Genomic DNA, 18,016 nt, shown 5'->3' with positions numbered 1-18,016 from the left:
GTTTGTTCATGTTAATTAATACATTAACTAATGGAACCTTATTCTAAAGTGTTACCATTTATTTTATTAAGTATACTTAAGTAAAGTTCAAGTATATTTATAAGTATACTACAAAATATGTAGCAAGTATACAAATATCAGTGTTCTAGTAGTATACTAAATTGGCCCACTTTGTAGTATATAAAAGTATACTTTTAAATACACAACTAGTTTACTTCTATGTTTTTAGTTTGTACTGCAATTTTGTTTCATTTCTGTCTGCAGTTTTGGTATGAAGTCTAGTTTTAAGAAACTTTTCTGATCACTTGTTCAACATCGAATATATGTTGTTTTACTACTCCAGCTAAACTGGGGATATGATCCCCATCAGAAACTATGCTTCAGAAATGTAAAAATGATACCTTCCACAAGTTTCAAATGACCACATACACAGACACAACACAAAGCTTGTCATACTGTATAATCATGGGCCTTGAAAACAATGATGAGTAGGCAGGAAACATCTGTTCATTGAAAATGATCCGGTGTTTTGGCAGCACAAATCATGCAAACAAAACAAAGATGACATCACTTCCCTAAGCTTTTACAGACACTCCAATGTTCTGTTCCAAATAGGAAATACTGGAGACCTCCAAACAGTAAACCAAAACAGTCATTTTTGTAACAAGCGGTGTTCATGAATAAAAAGAAAGAAAAAAAACTACAAAACAATAGCTGTCCACTTCTTAATACTTAAAAATTTATTTTTCTCAGTTTCATATATATATATTTATATATTTATGTTATCATATTTACAATTTTTTATTCTTCTTTGTGAAGAAACAAAAAAGCAAACCGCTTCCACTGCAATCAGCGTTTCATTCTAAAGGGCACAGAAGTTATATTTAAAAAGTGCTTGCCAGACTCTTACTCTTTTCCTGTTTTGGCTCAGGCAAAAAGGTCAGTTCATGGAACAGGACATTATGAACAAAGACAACACCTCACTACTTTACCAGTAAATTTTACCATATTACATATCGTATCCTTTCCTTTCTACAAAATCTAAAATCATGACATGTAATTGTCAAGGGACTTTGGTTAGCCTATCTGCCCGTTTCAATATCTATGTTATAACTTACAGGGCCTACAACCACTCTACTGTATTAACTGTACAGTGATGTTCATAATACAGTGGTAATACAAAGACAACTGGTGACATCTGAACAGTCAATTCAGAGAATCTATGAAAAGCACCTTTTTGTTGTTGTTAAAAATTTATCATTTACATTTAGAGTTCATGACATATTTTTGCAACATTTGGCAACCATGAATCTAAAATGAACACATCCAAGCATTACTTGAATAATAGCTTAACACACTACCAAGCTAATGAGGGAATTTTGAGTTGTAGTCTCACAAGACAATACATTCAACAATGTTTAGGGACATTATGATGTTATAATGTCTGATTGTCAACAGGGTTATAAATCTGTGAATTTAAAGTCAAATGCAACTGTAAGAAAAAATAAATCATCCACAGCATGGATACATTTAAAAGTACAGACTGTTTCGAGAGCTGTCATGCCAGTTTTCTGGCTTGTAAGCTGTGCAAAGATTATAGCAGCTGCGTTGAAGAAGCAGACAGTCTAATGCACTGACATTCTTGTTAAAAGCTTATTAGTTGTGTTGTTTTGTGTTATCTTGCGCTGCTACTGCAGTACTGTAGTGTTTGTGTCAGAGTCTAAATTAACTCTGCAGTTGTGCTTTTATTTTTAGTATCCTTCTATCATTGAAACAACATAGAATCAACGTTAAAGGAGTAGTTCACTTCCAGAATGAAAATTCTGCCATTTACTCAAAGTTTCTTTCTTCTGTTGAACACAAAATATATTTAGATGTTGGTAACAGAACAGTTGATGGGCACAATTAACTTCCACAGTATTTTTTCGACTGTGGAAGTCAATGGTGCCCATCAACTGTTGAAAATATCTTTCTTTGTGTTCAACAGAAGAAAGAAACTCCTAAAAATGAAAAATCTGTCAATTTTTTAAGTAAAGTTTTAAGTAAAACTAAAGTAGTCCATGCGACATATTGATCAATATATCAATATATCAATATATAAGTCTTCTGAAGATATATTATACATTTTCTTAACAGAAAGCTAAGCTGTTAATAAATGATAATCTCCGTTTGATTATTACTACTTTTATGTTTTTTGCTTTTTCGTCAATTTGTACCTTGACATTCCCAGTCCCTAGTCACTCCAATTACATAGAAAAGAGTTGTCAGGATATTCTGAATAAAATATGTTCAGGATTTAAAAAAATATATAATTAAAAATAGCAAGTGTTATTTTAATATTATGTATATGCTGTTATACTATTTATAAAAACAATTTACTAGCTTTTATTTTTATATGTTGTTTTCATTTTAATTTGAACGTTTTTATATTTATGATGTATATAATTACATTATATTTATTTATTACAATAATAAGTATGTGCATTTGTCAGTTATTAATTTTTATATTTCTATATTGCCATTTTCATTTCATTTAAATAATTTTAGGACTTCAACTTAAATGTATTTATTTATGTTAGTTGCCTAGGCAAACTCACATTTTCATTTATATTTTATTTCAGCTTTATTTCAATTACTGAAAACAATTGTTAATAGTTTTAGTTAACAATTACAACAGTGACAGTTTTTTGTTCCACGGAAGGAAGAAATTCTACATGTGCACAAATGAGAGTAAATGACAGAACTTTCAGTATTGGGTGAACTGTCCCTTTAAACGCCTTAAATGGGGCTGTCAGTTTGTACATTCTCTGCAGGCATGGTCAGTAGCAAAAATTCATTAAGCAAACTGCGGGAAATAGGCCTTGTGCTCTGAAAGGGGTTGAAGGCACTCTCTTGTCACATAATATCAATGAAAAATTCACAAGGATTGCCCATAGCGTGTTGAAAAGACTGCCGACTAGCTGTGAGTTCTGGGGGGACGTTTGCTAGCTCCCGGATGGGAGGAGCCCCAGGTGGGCTGTTGCTTGATGTCGCTTTGCGGGCAAGGTGAGCGAGGCAGTACGGAGGGGGCAGACCCGGTGGGCCGTACGAAGAGCCGTGACTTCTCTCACTGTGGGCACACGACAGATGACTGGGCTGAATGAAAGGGGCATGGCTGTAGGTGAAGTTGTGGCTATGCTGCGAGATGCTGTGACACTGGCCGTGGCTGTACCCAGAATGAACGTAGCTGTGGCTGGAGTGGGCCTGACTGGCAGCAGAGCGGCTGTGGCTTTGATGACTCAGCTGACTGGGTGCTCTCTCACCCCTCCTTCCAACCCACATTCCGATTTCTGATTCGCTGCCCCCACAGCACGGTGTCTTATGGTCCTTTTCCCGAGGGGAGGGTCTCCGTCCTTTCCCAGTGCTGGGGTTGGAGCCACTGCTTCTGCTACCTGAAGTGAAAGACAAATGTGTTTGGACAAAAGTAGTATCATTTTCCCCTCACAAAACCATATGCTAACCAGACTCAACAAGCAATGTCAGCCATTTTTTTTTCAGGTTACCTGAATTTCGAGCCGTGACAAGCAAATCTTCATTTGCTTAGTTACTTGATTTATATTTTTGCAGCATCCCAACTTGAAATCTCATTGAAAAAAAAATACGGCTTCTCATCTATACTACTTTTCAGAATTGCCAAAATATTTACAAATATTCATTATGCATTTAAAAGAAATAAAAATTCCCCAAATCTGACAAGAAACAACATTTAAAAAAGCCGTGTGAACAGGCATCTTCATCTGTGCTCTGATTGGCTGTAATGTTGTTGTGTCGCACCTGGTTAGGTCACAGTGTGAGGGACAGCAATACCATGAGGGTACTTAATAACATCGATACATAAACAAAAACCATATGGTAGGATTATGCAAATTCTGTGGTGGAAAATACGTCAGCATTGAAGGTAGGTCAAACTTTTACAATAATACAGTTCTTGTGAATGCAATAAGCTTCAACTCACATCATACAGTATCATGGAAATATTCATTTAAGCTTTTCCTAGTTGATTCAGACTTTGGCAAAAAAAAAAAAAAAAAAGAGTAAGTGTATTGCATAACATTTTAAAGGATGAGAATCAGTCAGATTCTCATCCACAAGGAAAGTAAAACTGCACATGCCCACACAAGAAACACAAACAAGCAACACAGCTGGGGAGTCACAATGGCCACCCAAATGATTCATATGCCATATGACGACAAACCACTGTAATAACATGATGTCAAAGAGAAAATGTGGGGCAGGAGGACATTCAAATGAGAGTGCTAATCTTACCGGATTCTCTGTAAATAGAAGAAATTTCCATCAGTCTATTGACGGCCAGCAAAAACAGAAGGAATATAAGAATTACGACATGTTGCCTAACCAGATCTTCCATCTCACACTCCCACACCGAATATACCAACAAGCTCTTCACAAAAACCCTGCACCCCAGTTTCTGTGATGCCACCATATGTTACGCTTCCCAAAGCGACCAAACTTGTGGATGCTGGATCGGTGTTAAAAGTCATTAAGATCAATGACTTTGCATTATTACTGATACACATTCCCAACTGTGTAGTAACTCCACCATGCACATTTATGCAAAGGGTGGCATAGACAGTGTAAATGATTTAAAAGTCTGGCCATACCACATATATGGAATATCCAAGCGAAAACAGCGACAATGATGATGCTCTGGAAATGGAATTATTAAAAAGAAAATAGTTGGCATCTTGATTTAGTCTTTAACAAAAAAAAAAAAAGCTGGGTTGTTTCAACCCGACTTTGGGTCAAATATGGACCAACCAAACTTTGGGTTAAAAATGAAATTTCAAAAAATTGGAACCCAAAACTTGGGTTAGTTCATATATGACCCAAAGTTGGGTTGAAACAACCCAGATTTTTTTTTTTGAGTGTACTAAAATAGCCAGATTCTGAGATATTTATTCGCCGGCTTATTTAGTTTTTAAAAAATCAATAAATAAAGTAATTTAATTTAAAGAAAGGAAAATTGTAACACTCATATGTAACAATGATAAATTGTCCATTATGCTATTTTATTTACAATAAATCTAATCATTATTAATCTCTCCTTTTAAAATTTTAAAGAGCAATAATACAAAAACACCAGAATATTTCTTTTTGTGTAGTGTACCTTTAGGGAATATTAGGGAATGTTTAATTATAAACATTCACATTAGAATATAGTATTTTCATGTCTAGCAATGGTGTTAATTAATTGCTATGCATTTTGATTTACATGAGTAACTGTTAATATGTCAAAAAGAAGTTTAGTTTTAAAAAATGTTTTCTGAATGTATAAATGGACAAAAATGAAAAGTGTTCTAATCATGCAAATATGTGCACATAGTGCACTTGTCTTGTGCAACTGATGTCATTCTTGCTGGATGCCGTGTTCATTTGGGTACTGAAAGCAAAACTCAATCTGCTTTAACATATAATAGTATTGAACCTAGTCATCCTACATGCAGATTTTCAATAAATCCACTGATGTTTTCTATTTTACTGTAACAAATTGAATTTATAATACATTTGAGCAATTACTAATGTAACAGTTGTTGCTTAACAACATTAGGCACTCCTGAATCAGAAAGAAAAAGTCACACAGGAAGCTCACGAGATTGCTTGTGGGGACAAGCGTGAAAAGGGGATTTCCCTTTTATTTATTTATTGCGCTCTCTTACACACAAACAACACCTACCTTCACTCTGTTGGCTGCCTGCACTGCCACTGTGGAAACTGTGGCAAGGATCCGAGTATCCAGGAGGGAAGCCTGGTGGAGGAGTGGGGTAACCCGGGTAAGGGTAGGGCTGACCGCCGGGGGGCCAGGGGTTGGTTCCTGGTGGAGGAAGAGGAGCAAGACCATCCTGGTCAGAGCCTCCACCACTAGAACCCTCATTGAGATTGAGAGAAGCCATATCTGAAAACAGAACAATTTCCCAAATACCATTAAAATGATCTGTATTTCATGTTATTTTACTTTGTAGTGTACTTTATGACTCAAAGCACAAAATCTTTGACTTTAACCTTTAAGCCAGAACTTATCTTAACGTATTAAAAGGTACACTAGCATTCTAAAGTTTGAAAGAGTTTGGTAATTTTTTTTTTTTACTATTAGATTTTTATTCAGCAAAGATACATTAATTCAAAAGGGATAGTAAAGACAATCACAGTTTCCACAAAAATTATAATAATCAGAAATGTTTCTTAAGCACAAAATCTGTATATTAGAATGCTTTCTGTAGGATCATGCAATGCCAAAACATATAGTTATGAGTGATATAAGATACTTTTTTCTAGGACTGAAAACTCTTTGTCAACTCCAGTGTGTGTGTTGACTGTACTTTGGCACAGGTCTCCAAAAGTGTAGTAGCACTGCTCCGAGAAGGTGATTTTATTGACTGTGTGTCTCAGGTAGCCGTGCTTCAACAAACTGCTGGCATATTTTCTAGCATCCCGACGGTCCTTGAAGCCCTCCACCCGTGAGAACAACCAGTCCACAACGTCAGCCCCTGGAACAGAGATTGAGCAATGAGAAAAATAACACCAATTACACTGAATATATAAACCATCTACACAAAACTTGATGCATGGAATAAACTAGGCACAGGAACGTAACTCCCACCCAACAAATTCAAACCACAGCAAAGAAAGGAACAAACCGATGACAGCGTTGGCTATAGTGATCTTCAACCACATTCGGTCTCTGATCTCCAGGCCTGAATCTGGTAGCTGCATGACCTTTACTATAGTTGCCATGTCTGTTTTTGACACCGAAAGGGGGAGGTCATCAAACTCTGTGAAATGAGGGAGAAATAACAGGATTGAGCATAAGTATGCCATTCCATTAACAGGTGATCTCCAGGATTCAGGAATCTGACTTTTATTATACCATAATGGGGGAATGGCCCAGAAAGTGCTGTAGTGTGTGAGATCCAGGCAGCAGGGTCGATGGGTCTCACCGGCTCGGCTGAGGATAGACAGACAGCAGAACTGAACTACAATCCGAAAATGTGATCTAAAAAATGAACTAGATGAATGCGGCATGGATATTCATGTCTATAATTTAGCTGCTATAATGATAGGCAATAGGTACCTCTAGGATGGTGAAGTAGCTTCTAGGAGATGGGTCCCAACATTTCGCCACTGTTAGGCTTATTGGCCTGTAGAGGACAAATGAAACATGAAACAATGTTAAAGAGTGCATTATGACAGATTTAAAGAAAAATTAGGTACAACACCCAATCTCACCCAGGTTTGGAGACGAGCTCCCGTAGAATCCTGACAGCATCATCATTACTCATGTTCTCAAAGTTTACGTCATTGACCTGAGAAAATTATACTTCCATTAAACCTCCCATTATTTGAAGCATTACATATATTTTTCCTATTTGTGGCAATTCTTTGAGGGTTAGCATGCATAAAAAAATAAAAAACTAAAAATATTATTTTTAGTCCCTTATTTCTCTTTCCCCCCCCCAAACTCTTACGAGTTAGTTTCTTCTACAGAGCATAAAAGGTGAATATTTGAAGAGAATCCTTGCCACTCTTTTCAATAAAAAGGTGAATGCAAACTAGGTCTGTCAAGTTCCAAAATCACTAAGAAGCTCCATAAAGGTCTCATAAAAGTAGAATAAATTACTTCTATGCACTATACTTTGAAGTCTGATACTATGTGTGACAAACAGACCAAAATGCAAGTCAACACCAACTTTCCTAACATAAGACTAGTATATAGAATAGTAAATCAGGACTTCTTTTATAGTGCATTTTTACTACAAATTCATGTAATTGCATTGGATATTATTAAAATATCTATTTTTATGTTTCACACAAGAAAGAAATTCAAATGAGTTTGGAATAAATAATTACTTTTAGGTAAATGAATTCTTCGTAAGAATGGCTTGGGGGAAAAAAAAACTTGGTCTACCAAACTGCCTGTTTGTTTAAAGGGGTCATATGATGCTAAATAAAGAAGATCTGAAAAAGAAGATCTGTAAAGTTGCGAAAATACTTTGTTTGGCTTTCCATTAGCAGGACACACCTAGAAATCAGTGGTTAAGTTGTGTTTACAACACAGTTCAAGAACAGTTCAACTCAATTATTTATTGTGCAGCACATTTGATGGAGGACTGTTTCCTGATCCTGGCAGAGAAGACTACAATGCCGACTGTTCTGACTCACAGTCTGTAAGTATGATTACATATGTAAAAGATTTGTCACCGATGATTCAAATGCAAGTTTTGAGCAGTGTAGAGCAGCAGTTCTCAATTCCAGTCCTCGTGCCCCACTACTCTGCACATTTTGTATGTTTCTCTTATTGCTTCAGACGTTTGTTCTATTCGAACGTAAGTGCCCTGTGAAGTGGACATCACAGGATATTCCGCCATGATTTCAGTTCGAACCAAATGTATAAGTTCCATTCAAAGTGCACTGAAGTGTGCGAGACGTGAATTTAAATATTGTATTTATTTACAGAGGTGTATGATGTCACACTTGTCCTTGTGTGAAGACGTTCCGCAGCGCAAACCTTGAATGAATGTTCCGAAGTGAGGTACACTTCAACAGATTTCCCCTGCTCAGGGAGAAGGGAGCAATGAACACTGTGTAGGGACCATGTCAGTGGGAACAGGGTTTATACACGCACTCACTTCTAACCAGCTGATTACCTGAATCGGGTGTGTTAACAGAGAAAACCATACATGGTTTTATGTTTACGTGATGTGGCGCGATGCAAAGCAATGCATAAACTCAGTATAATTCATTATAATCCGTAATTATGTCCTCACTGGATGCAACAAATGGCTCGTTTGTAATGAGTTTTATTGTTTTTGTCTTGTCTCACTGGTGTTCTGACAGGGACATGCATCACGGTATGGCAAGCGGCGTAACATTTCCACCACATGCTTGAGGCACTCGGCCAATCACAAAGCACTGGATGGCTGGCCAATCAGAGCACACCTCGCTTTTCATAACTGATGTGCTTTGTAAAAAACGGTGCATTTCAGAAAAGCGGGGCCGAAGGAGAAACAATAATGTACAGTATGTGGAAAATACAGTTTTTTTTGTTTTTTTTACCTTAAACCGCAGAAACACATTTAATTACACCAAATACACAAAATGATGTTATTTTTAGCAATATTATATGACCCCTTTAAATATGTGATGTTTTATGGACATAATCCTGCAAAATTCACCTAATAACACAGGGTTATCTCATCATTATGGTTTCTAAATAAGATCACCGGGCTAAGGAAACCCCACTGTTATGTCAACAAATGACAAAAGACTTGAAAGCACCATTCTATCCTTTGTGGTTTTCCTTTAGCACGAAAGTAAAGGGAGTAGAGCACAATAAATCAACAACACAGGGAAGTGACAAAATAAAATCTTGACAATTCCACAAGTGCATTTAGAAACTAAAAAGAGAAGAGACCAACAAAAACAGGTCAGTTTCAGTTCTGTTAATGGATTCATTGTTAGTGTAAATTATCTATTAAATGTATATTGTGTAAACGTATTCATGCTATAACAATGAGGATATATTTGAGACGACTTTCCTGGTGATAACATTCAATCGGTATTTACCTAATGGAATGACATGAGGGTGAGTAAATGGTGACAGAATTTCCCTGTGAGTAACATTGTGGACACCGGCAATTACTTGAATGCACATTTTTGTCTTCATAAAAGCACATTAGTTCAGTCTCTAACTCCCTCTTGGAAGTGCTTTCAGACTGCTGATTATTATACCTGTAACAGCATGTCTCCAGGCTCAATCCTGCCGTCAGCCGCCACCGCGCCACCTTTCATGATGGAGCCAATATAGATGCCTCCATCTCCTCTGTCATTACTCTGACCCACTATACTGATGCCCAGGAAGTTGTACTTCTCTGTGAGAAAGAGTGATAAGTCTGTTTCCAAAAGAACTCATCTATATTAAGAGCACACTATTAGCATTAAAAACAAGAGGTTCAGTTTATTAAGCAGGTGGAGTGGACAGATAAGTGAAAAGGGAGAAGGCACAGGGATGGATGAACTGGAAAACGAAAGGACTGAACTAGTGAATAAGTTCTTACCCATGTTGAGAGTGACAGTGATAATGTTGAGACTCATTGTGGAGTCTGTAATACTGCTGAAGGATGAGGACTGTCAAAAGAACACACAAAAGATTAGAACAGATCAAACACTTATATGTTGAGACGTGTACTTGTTCCTCCACATTTCTCACCCTGTCCATTTTGGGAACTTTCTGCCTCCGTCGTCGGCGTTTGTGTCTACGCATGAGGTGTGATGAAGAGCTCTGCTCGGTTGAACTGCTAAGTCTGTGGCTTCAGACAAAACGAGAGGTCACAGCACATATCAACGCTACACTAATGAAGTAGCATGGTTTTATGAAAGTCTAAGTGCATTATTTTGGTGGCCAAACATGATCTACAATATGACTTCAGTTTTGAGGTCAATTCTCAATTACGTTTTCAATTAAAACTACTGCCACATCATTTATTTTGACATCATTACTGTTTAATTCTGACTGGCACTGAAGCACACCCAAAAAAAAAAATAGATACTTTTTTTATTTTTAGTTTACTTTAACAATCGAGTTAATATTTAAAAACACATGGTTAATGTAATCTTTAGCAAATCTCAAATCTCATGAACATCCATTTTTCATACAGTACATAAATATTTGTTTCTTATATTAATCATGAATGCATTAACTATGGGAAAAATGTGAGATTAAACATGATTTAATCATTTCAATTGACTGCTAAACCATTATTAATTCTTAATTTTAAATTGTAATTCTTTGGCCAGCTTTACAAATTATATTAGAGTGAAATGTAGTGACGCCATTCGGCAAATAAGTACAGTCATTGTTGGAAAGGAAATGAATCCTGCAATCTGAGCCAATCAAATTCCATGTAATTTTTCCTAGAAAATGAAGCACTGTGTGACGTCTGACCTGCTGGCATCCTCATCCTCCTCACTGTCGACAAAAGAGCTTGATTCCAGCTCACTGCTCATCACTGACGCACTGTCATAGCCAACAACTGAGTCACGATTCACACGCTCTGATTTCAAGGGACCGTTCATACGAGGGACTGAGAGAAAACAAAAAAAGACATTGTGTAAAAGCTGAGGAAGGCGACAGTATAACAAAACTTCAAAGAGACAATACAGTGCATAGTTCTGGGAAAGGCATAACAGCTCTGGATGACAAATGAGATGAACAGAATTTTGTTTTCTTGATGATGGACTTATAAGAACTGTCTTTGTTTAAAGGGAAATGAATCCTGGTCTATTTCAAGGTTTAAAAAAAATCTACGGATGAGAGGGCTTTATGCTGAAGAACTGAAAGTTTATGACCTTTTCAACAAGTTATTTCCTTCTAGATACCATCACAACAGTCCAAAACATGCCTGGGGTATACGTACAGAGACAAGGACGAAGCTGTATCTCTGGGAGCCATCACATGTACTGAAATTTCCAAACGATAAGAGTGACCAAAACAGCAGCAGTGCTCATTTCAGACCATTACCTTCCACATCAACCACTCTTATGCACAAATCAATCACAGCTATTTCAGCCAACCACATGTCAGTCTTCACAAAGAGAGGAAGCTCTACTAGTTCAAAGGACAATGGTATCACCTCAACAAGCAAGGGTACAAGCATGTGGCGAGAAGAGCTGCACGCCTGCAGCGGAGGGAAACAGCTTATCAGTAGCCTTCTTTTTCAGAAAGGTTGGTCCACAGGTGGGTAATGCATTTATAGCCTCTCCGGAGTCTTTTAAGGCTCAGTTTAGTATGCATTAGACATTAGGAAAGAGAGATATAACAGAAGATGAAGATGAATTTGCTCAAAATGTGTGCACCAAAACAAATCCCTCTGCATCTGACTTGAGGAGATGCCCTTATGCCTGTGAAGCGCAATATTAATGTAAATGACCAGTATATTCACACTAAAATCCAAACAGGCAATAAAAAAAAGACTAAATGCTTTTTTTAGTGTTTTAGTAAATCTTTAGATAATAGCTTTTATATGGTAAGCTAAATATACTTATTTTAATATAAGCAGATTTAATATAATATAATACTTAATTTAATATAATATATAATACTTAATTTAATATATATATATATATATATATATATATATATATATATATATATATATATATATACGCACACACACAAATTATTTTTAATGTTTATTCAGAAATTAAATACCAACAATAATAATAAATTAATAAATAATCTTATTCACATTCATTATGTGTGTGTCAAAAGTTTGGGATCAGAACAATTTTTTATGTTTTTTTACAAGAGTTTCTTATGCTCATCAAGGCTGCATTTATATGATAAAAAATACAGGGAAACAATTATATTGTGAAATATTATTATGATTATTATGATGGAAAAAAATGTCTCCAAATCTGTGGAGGGAGCTGAAACTTCGAGTTGCCAAACGACAGCCAAGAAACATTAAGGATTTAGAGAGGATCTGTAAAGAAGAGTGGATCAAAATCCCTCCAGAGATGTGTGCAAACCTGGTGACCAACTACAAGAAACGTCTTACCTATGTGCTCCAACTGAATTTGTGTTATGTCAACATTAAATACGGCGCTTTTAACAACTTTTTTCTTTGCATAAAACATTAGTTAGAATTAATTATAGGGTCTGGTGGATGTAATATTGGTGGCTCAGCATGGTTAACAGATCAGTTTCTGAAGCTAGAAAACAGATCTGTCTCACTCCTTCTGCCCCAAGGGCACACACTGGTCCTTATTAATCATAAACATATTTTTCATCCAATCACACCCAGCACTTGGGCAACCTTGACAAATCACCCTCTGACTCTGCAGGCATGACAGAACGTGAGCGCAAAAGCAATCAGAATTTTGCATTTGTTGTTGCTGTAATGAAAAGGTGAATCTGCTTTTCTAAACTAAGAGCTAAATAAAACTGCAAAGTGATTTCAGTTGAAACTTATTAAGAACATTAATACAAATCAATAGTGAAAAATAATCAGATTTGTCATATATACCTTTTTTTCCTAATAAAATTACTAATAAAATGTAAATAAAAAAGACAAAATTCTGGTTAAATAAAACACAAACATACATTTACACGTACAATTTATTAAAAAGGTTTTTAAGCTCACCAATGTATTACATCAGAAATAATGTAAAAACTATAAAATATTGTTACAATTTAAAATAACTGTTTTATAAAATATCAAGTTTTTTTGGTACTGTATTTTGAAATGTTATTTATTCCTGTGATGACAAAGTATTTTTTTCAGTGTTACATGATCCTTCAGAAATCATTCTAATATGCTGATTTGGTGCTCAAGAAAATTTTCTTATTATCAGGGTTTCATATTTTTGATGAAAACAATGGGTTTTTTTATATTATAAGTAAATTAAATATATACAATTATTAAAATATATTTTTATTATAAAATAAGTCTCATTTATTTTTATTTTTAAATAAAAACTTACTGATATTTTTTTATACACACATTCATATTTTATACATGTGACCCTGGACCACAAAACCAGTCACAAGGGTCAATTTCTCGAAATTGAGATTTATACATCACCTAAAGCTAAACAAGCTTTCCATTGATCTATGGTTTATTAGGATCTGACAATATTTGGCTGAGATACAACTATTTGAAAATCTGGAATCTGAGGGTGCAAAATTGACTTTAAAGTTGTCCAAATGAAGTTCTTAGCCATGTATATTACTAATCAAAATTACGTTTTGATATATTTATGTTAGGAAAGTTACAGAATATCTTCATGGAACATAATCTTTACTTAATATCCTAATGATTTTTGACAAAAGAAAAATCAATAATTTTGACCCATACCCAATGTTTTTTTGGCTATTGCTATAAATTTACCCCAGTGACTTAAAACTGGTTTTGTGGTCCAGGGTCTCTCTCTCACACACACACACACACGTGCGCCCACACACACACACACACATACACACACACACACACACACACACACACATATATACATAAATAAATGCATGTGTGTGTTATTAATAAACATTTAAAACATGAATGCTGACTGAACGGTTTATCATGACAGCTTTCTGGGTTTAACAGCTGCATGACCTGACACATTTCTTATACGTTCTCCACACCGCACAATTATACGACTGCTCCAGACATACACATGCTAAACAAACAGATACTGTAATTCAAAGACAGACCCCAAAAAACACAAGTACAGTGTGGATCACAACCATTAAATCAGTGTTGGGAACTAACTTAAAGTACTGACACTACAGAAGCAACTCTGTGGGAGTCTGATGTCTCTAACAGACAGTCGTAAACACAGAGGTTCAGCAAATATCCATAAATCATCAGTATCTTCAGCAAGCACACAAACACACACCTCCATCTGTCTCATGTCTAACAGTTTCAATGCTAATGAAGCGGCACTAATTAATGCACTTGGCACTAGTCAGGTGCAAACAGCATGAAATGATTCTAGTGGACAGAACTGGAAGAGCAGCGGGGATTCCACAAATACATCAGATAGATTTGAGAAGGAAACAATGCGCTATCATGATAATCTATACAGTACGGGGCTGAGGAAATAGCTTTCAACAATGTGGACATTCTAGTTGGGTCTTTCTCAATCACCTTGAAATCTACTGACGACACACACACTTGAAATCTTTCCAGGCAAAAGAACCTATAAGGAGCCAAGAGCAGATTTTACTGATGACAGAATGTTTTTTTCCTGCAAAAGGAAGCTTTTATGTTTCCAAGAAACCTCTCTTTACCCAGAGCTCAAGTCACACACAGCATGCACACTAACAAAAATAAACATTCTGAACTGGTTTATAACAAGCAAACTTCCTGTAAATGACCGCAGAACAGGGTCATACTGGGAAAAAAAATCTTAAGAAATCAACTACATCCTGCAACACACCTGTGTCAACTTCTAAGCTTTAAAAATTATGACATTGAAATAATGATACTGAATTGATTATTTGTTTCTGTAGAAAGATAGACATGTATAATGATGAAGCCAAAGTATTCAAATGTCATGGATGAATATTTAATGAGTAATTTTCACCCGAAATTCAATGAGTCTCTTATTTTATCTTTCTTAAGAAAAAAATCGCAACTTTGGAAGTTTCTTAAATTTGATTGATTTGACACGAAATCACCCATAAAATGTTACAAAAGATTTCCAAACGTTGTACACATGCGTTTCTACTTGGAATATTTCATTCTCCAGCCAGACACGCATCACCTGGGGAAAACACTTGGGGTAAGAACTTTACAAATAACGTCATGCGTATCATATGTTTACAGATCCCTGGCACATGATATGTGATGGGTGTAGAGCGTGAGAACGGGTCTGTTTGGCTGAGTACTTTCCAAAGTCCCACTCACTTTCTCGTGCCCTCCTGTGAGCTCGCTCCCTCTCCCGCTCTCTCCGCTGGCTCTGGAGAGACTCCGTCCCCGTCTCGGTGTCCAATCCATCCCGACTACTCACAGCATTGGCACTAGTTCACACAAAAAAAAAAAAAAAGAGAAAGGGGTCTTTATTTTATGATCTCGAAACCATCTTCATGCTGAGTAATAATACACATGGCCACAAAAGTGTTCTGGGAAACCTTCTGAAATTATGATTATCTACATTCAATTTCATCGCCGACATTATTTCATTGTTTAGGGGTATGTGATTTATAGCCATGCACTTTCAGAAGCTGTCACTAATTTTTCAAAGCTAAGAATGTAGAATATGGTAAAGCATCTAGGACCGGCTGAGTTCAACTGCAGCCTAGGAGTTGCAAACCCTGCAGGCCTGTCGTCAGGCTCCAGAGGAGTAGGTCGGGGGTAAATTAATAATTGTATGTGTATATGGTAAAGGCTAGTTATTCTAGTAGAGTGGGTAGAGTGCTTTTGCTCAGGACAGAAAAGAAACATGAGGTTGCTGAGAACAGCTCGATGTGACACTTGAAAAGATGCTCACACATGATAACAAAGCATTTTATTAACAACTTAAAGCTAAGTTATTTTTGCTTGGTTCCTCTGGGGGTGGGTGGGGGGGGTGAGAAATGAGAAAGGACATTTCAGGTTCAATTTCTAAGAAAGCATAAATACAATCTTGAATGCAATGTAAGTCACTTCGGATAAAAATATCTGCTAAAAACAGAAGTACATATAAATATAAATGACTGCCACGTTATTTCTACCTACAGAAAAGAGGCAGTAAATTAACTGTTAACTGTTTTGCATAATTCTTTTAATGAACTAACCACTATAACAATGCAAATAGTGCTTGCAAACTGTCCGTTTCTGAATGACTATTCATAAATTTTTGTCAGTATTTTTGCTTTTGTATTCCTTCAAGGTTCTTTCCGTAAAACATTTGCATAGACATAGATTTATCTATTTAAGCTATGGTTTCAGTTAAAAGCAGTGTGCTTAAGCAACATGCATTCACATCTTACGAAAATACTTAAGTTTAATTTTTGCCATTTTTCTCTGCATTTCAAATCTGTTTCTATAATGTATCAGCCCAAAGAGGAACATACAATGAAGGCGTGTACAGGGCTTGTGAACATCCGTTGAGATCTGCTAAAATCTATATAAACTTGCTCACGGACAAGAAAATAGAAAAAAAACCTTGTAATTTCATGATACTATTTGGGAGAAAATATCTTAAACCAAGTAAAAAATAAATAATCCTTGAATTGATTAACCCTAAACTGTATCTAACCAAAGTTTATTTGCATCCATTCTCCAAAAAGGAAAGTCCCACTCCTCAAGCACAGCTAGCTCAAACACAAAGCATTGTGCAAACGTCTCTCTCTGCTGGATGGAGCATGTTACTTCATCAGTAGGGTAATAAATCACCAAAAGCACATCAATCAAAACACTAAAACTAGGCATTAATTCAGTGGATCTCAACGGTTAAGACATCTTTAAATTGGGTCTGGGCTAAAAGCAAATTGGAGGGAGAAACAAAGCTAAATGCAAATTATAATTATATCTTCTAATGACAAAGGTGGCACAGAAGTGCTTCATTTAGGTGTCTTTACAAAGACTGTTTAATGCTGTGTAGACACAGCAATTTATATAGCAATTAAAACTGTATAATGTGAGGGCTTAACTGGGTCAGAACAGGCATAATTTATCATTGCCATTGCATCTTTACACTGAATTATGAGCAGGCACTGAGCAGTCTTAACCTAGCGGTGTAAAGATGCCTTAATATAATCATGCATAATTAGTACAGCAAAATACTAAATCTTGTAGAATTTAAAAACAAGACAGAGATCACTATTCGATTTGATGTTGACTTCAAATGCAATGTACAAATAAAAAAAGATCAAGAAATTAAAATATAATGTGGCCTGATTTAGTTACAAATAACTTCTTAAAACGAACAAAATTGTGAAATCAGTGTAAAATATATTTGATCAGAAAATGGTATTAAATACCATTTATTGCACGTTTCTTGTGCTCTGTAAGTATATGGTGTATTTAGAGGGGGCAGCAGGCAGACGGAGAGTTTAGTCCTGGGGAGACCGAGGCAGCTGTTTCACCCTGCAGAGCCCACAGGGCAACGGAGATGGGTGCTTTAATGTCCACTAATCCGGATTAGCTGCTCAAGGGACAGCCGAAAACATACTCTCCTCACGCTACCAGATGTATTCAGCAGGACTAATAAATAATGCACAGCACAAAGGGAGCAGGCAGAGGATAACATTTGGTTACTTACTAATGCTTACAGTGATGCTTTTATAATGGAAATGAGGCAGATTTCTTGTGGGAGAAACATTCATTTTAATTTCAAATAAAATTGGCCGTAGTCTGCTGCAGAGACGATGAGGGAAAGGACTGAAAGGACTGAAAGGACACATGTTCTGGCACTAGATGGCACTAGACAGTATAGAAAACAACTGGTGAGACTTCTCTGGTGGGGTGAGAAGGCT

The 18,016-nt window shown here is 36.1% G+C and overlaps 1 protein-coding gene across 1 annotated transcript in view; it reads right to left on the bottom strand.

Moving 5' to 3' along the window:
- Nucleotides 1-2,544: 2,544 nt before the first annotated feature.
- Nucleotides 2,545-18,016, bottom strand: part of LOC113065625 (segment polarity protein dishevelled homolog DVL-1-like) — a 28,447-nt gene continuing 12,975 nt past the window's right edge. Inside the window, exons 4-15 of the mRNA XM_026237040.1 lie at nucleotides 15,465-15,577; nucleotides 11,000-11,138; nucleotides 10,265-10,358; nucleotides 10,113-10,182; nucleotides 9,787-9,926; nucleotides 7,285-7,361; nucleotides 7,135-7,196; nucleotides 6,926-7,009; nucleotides 6,696-6,830; nucleotides 6,378-6,545; nucleotides 5,735-5,953; nucleotides 2,545-3,431 (exon numbers count right to left, since the gene is read on the bottom strand). Of these exons, the coding sequence (XP_026092825.1) occupies nucleotides 2,896-3,431; nucleotides 5,735-5,953; nucleotides 6,378-6,545; nucleotides 6,696-6,830; nucleotides 6,926-7,009; nucleotides 7,135-7,196; nucleotides 7,285-7,361; nucleotides 9,787-9,926; nucleotides 10,113-10,182; nucleotides 10,265-10,358; nucleotides 11,000-11,138; nucleotides 15,465-15,577 (1,837 nt within the window). The 3' untranslated portion in view covers nucleotides 2,545-2,895. The remainder of the gene's footprint in view (nucleotides 3,432-5,734; nucleotides 5,954-6,377; nucleotides 6,546-6,695; nucleotides 6,831-6,925; nucleotides 7,010-7,134; nucleotides 7,197-7,284; nucleotides 7,362-9,786; nucleotides 9,927-10,112; nucleotides 10,183-10,264; nucleotides 10,359-10,999; nucleotides 11,139-15,464; nucleotides 15,578-18,016) is intronic.

The sequence above is a fragment of the Carassius auratus genome, chromosome 48, assembly GCF_003368295.1.
Source record: "Carassius auratus strain Wakin chromosome 48, ASM336829v1, whole genome shotgun sequence".
Lineage (NCBI taxonomy): Eukaryota > Metazoa > Chordata > Actinopteri > Cypriniformes > Cyprinidae > Carassius > Carassius auratus.
This window is presented reverse-complemented; position numbering and strand designations above follow the sequence as displayed.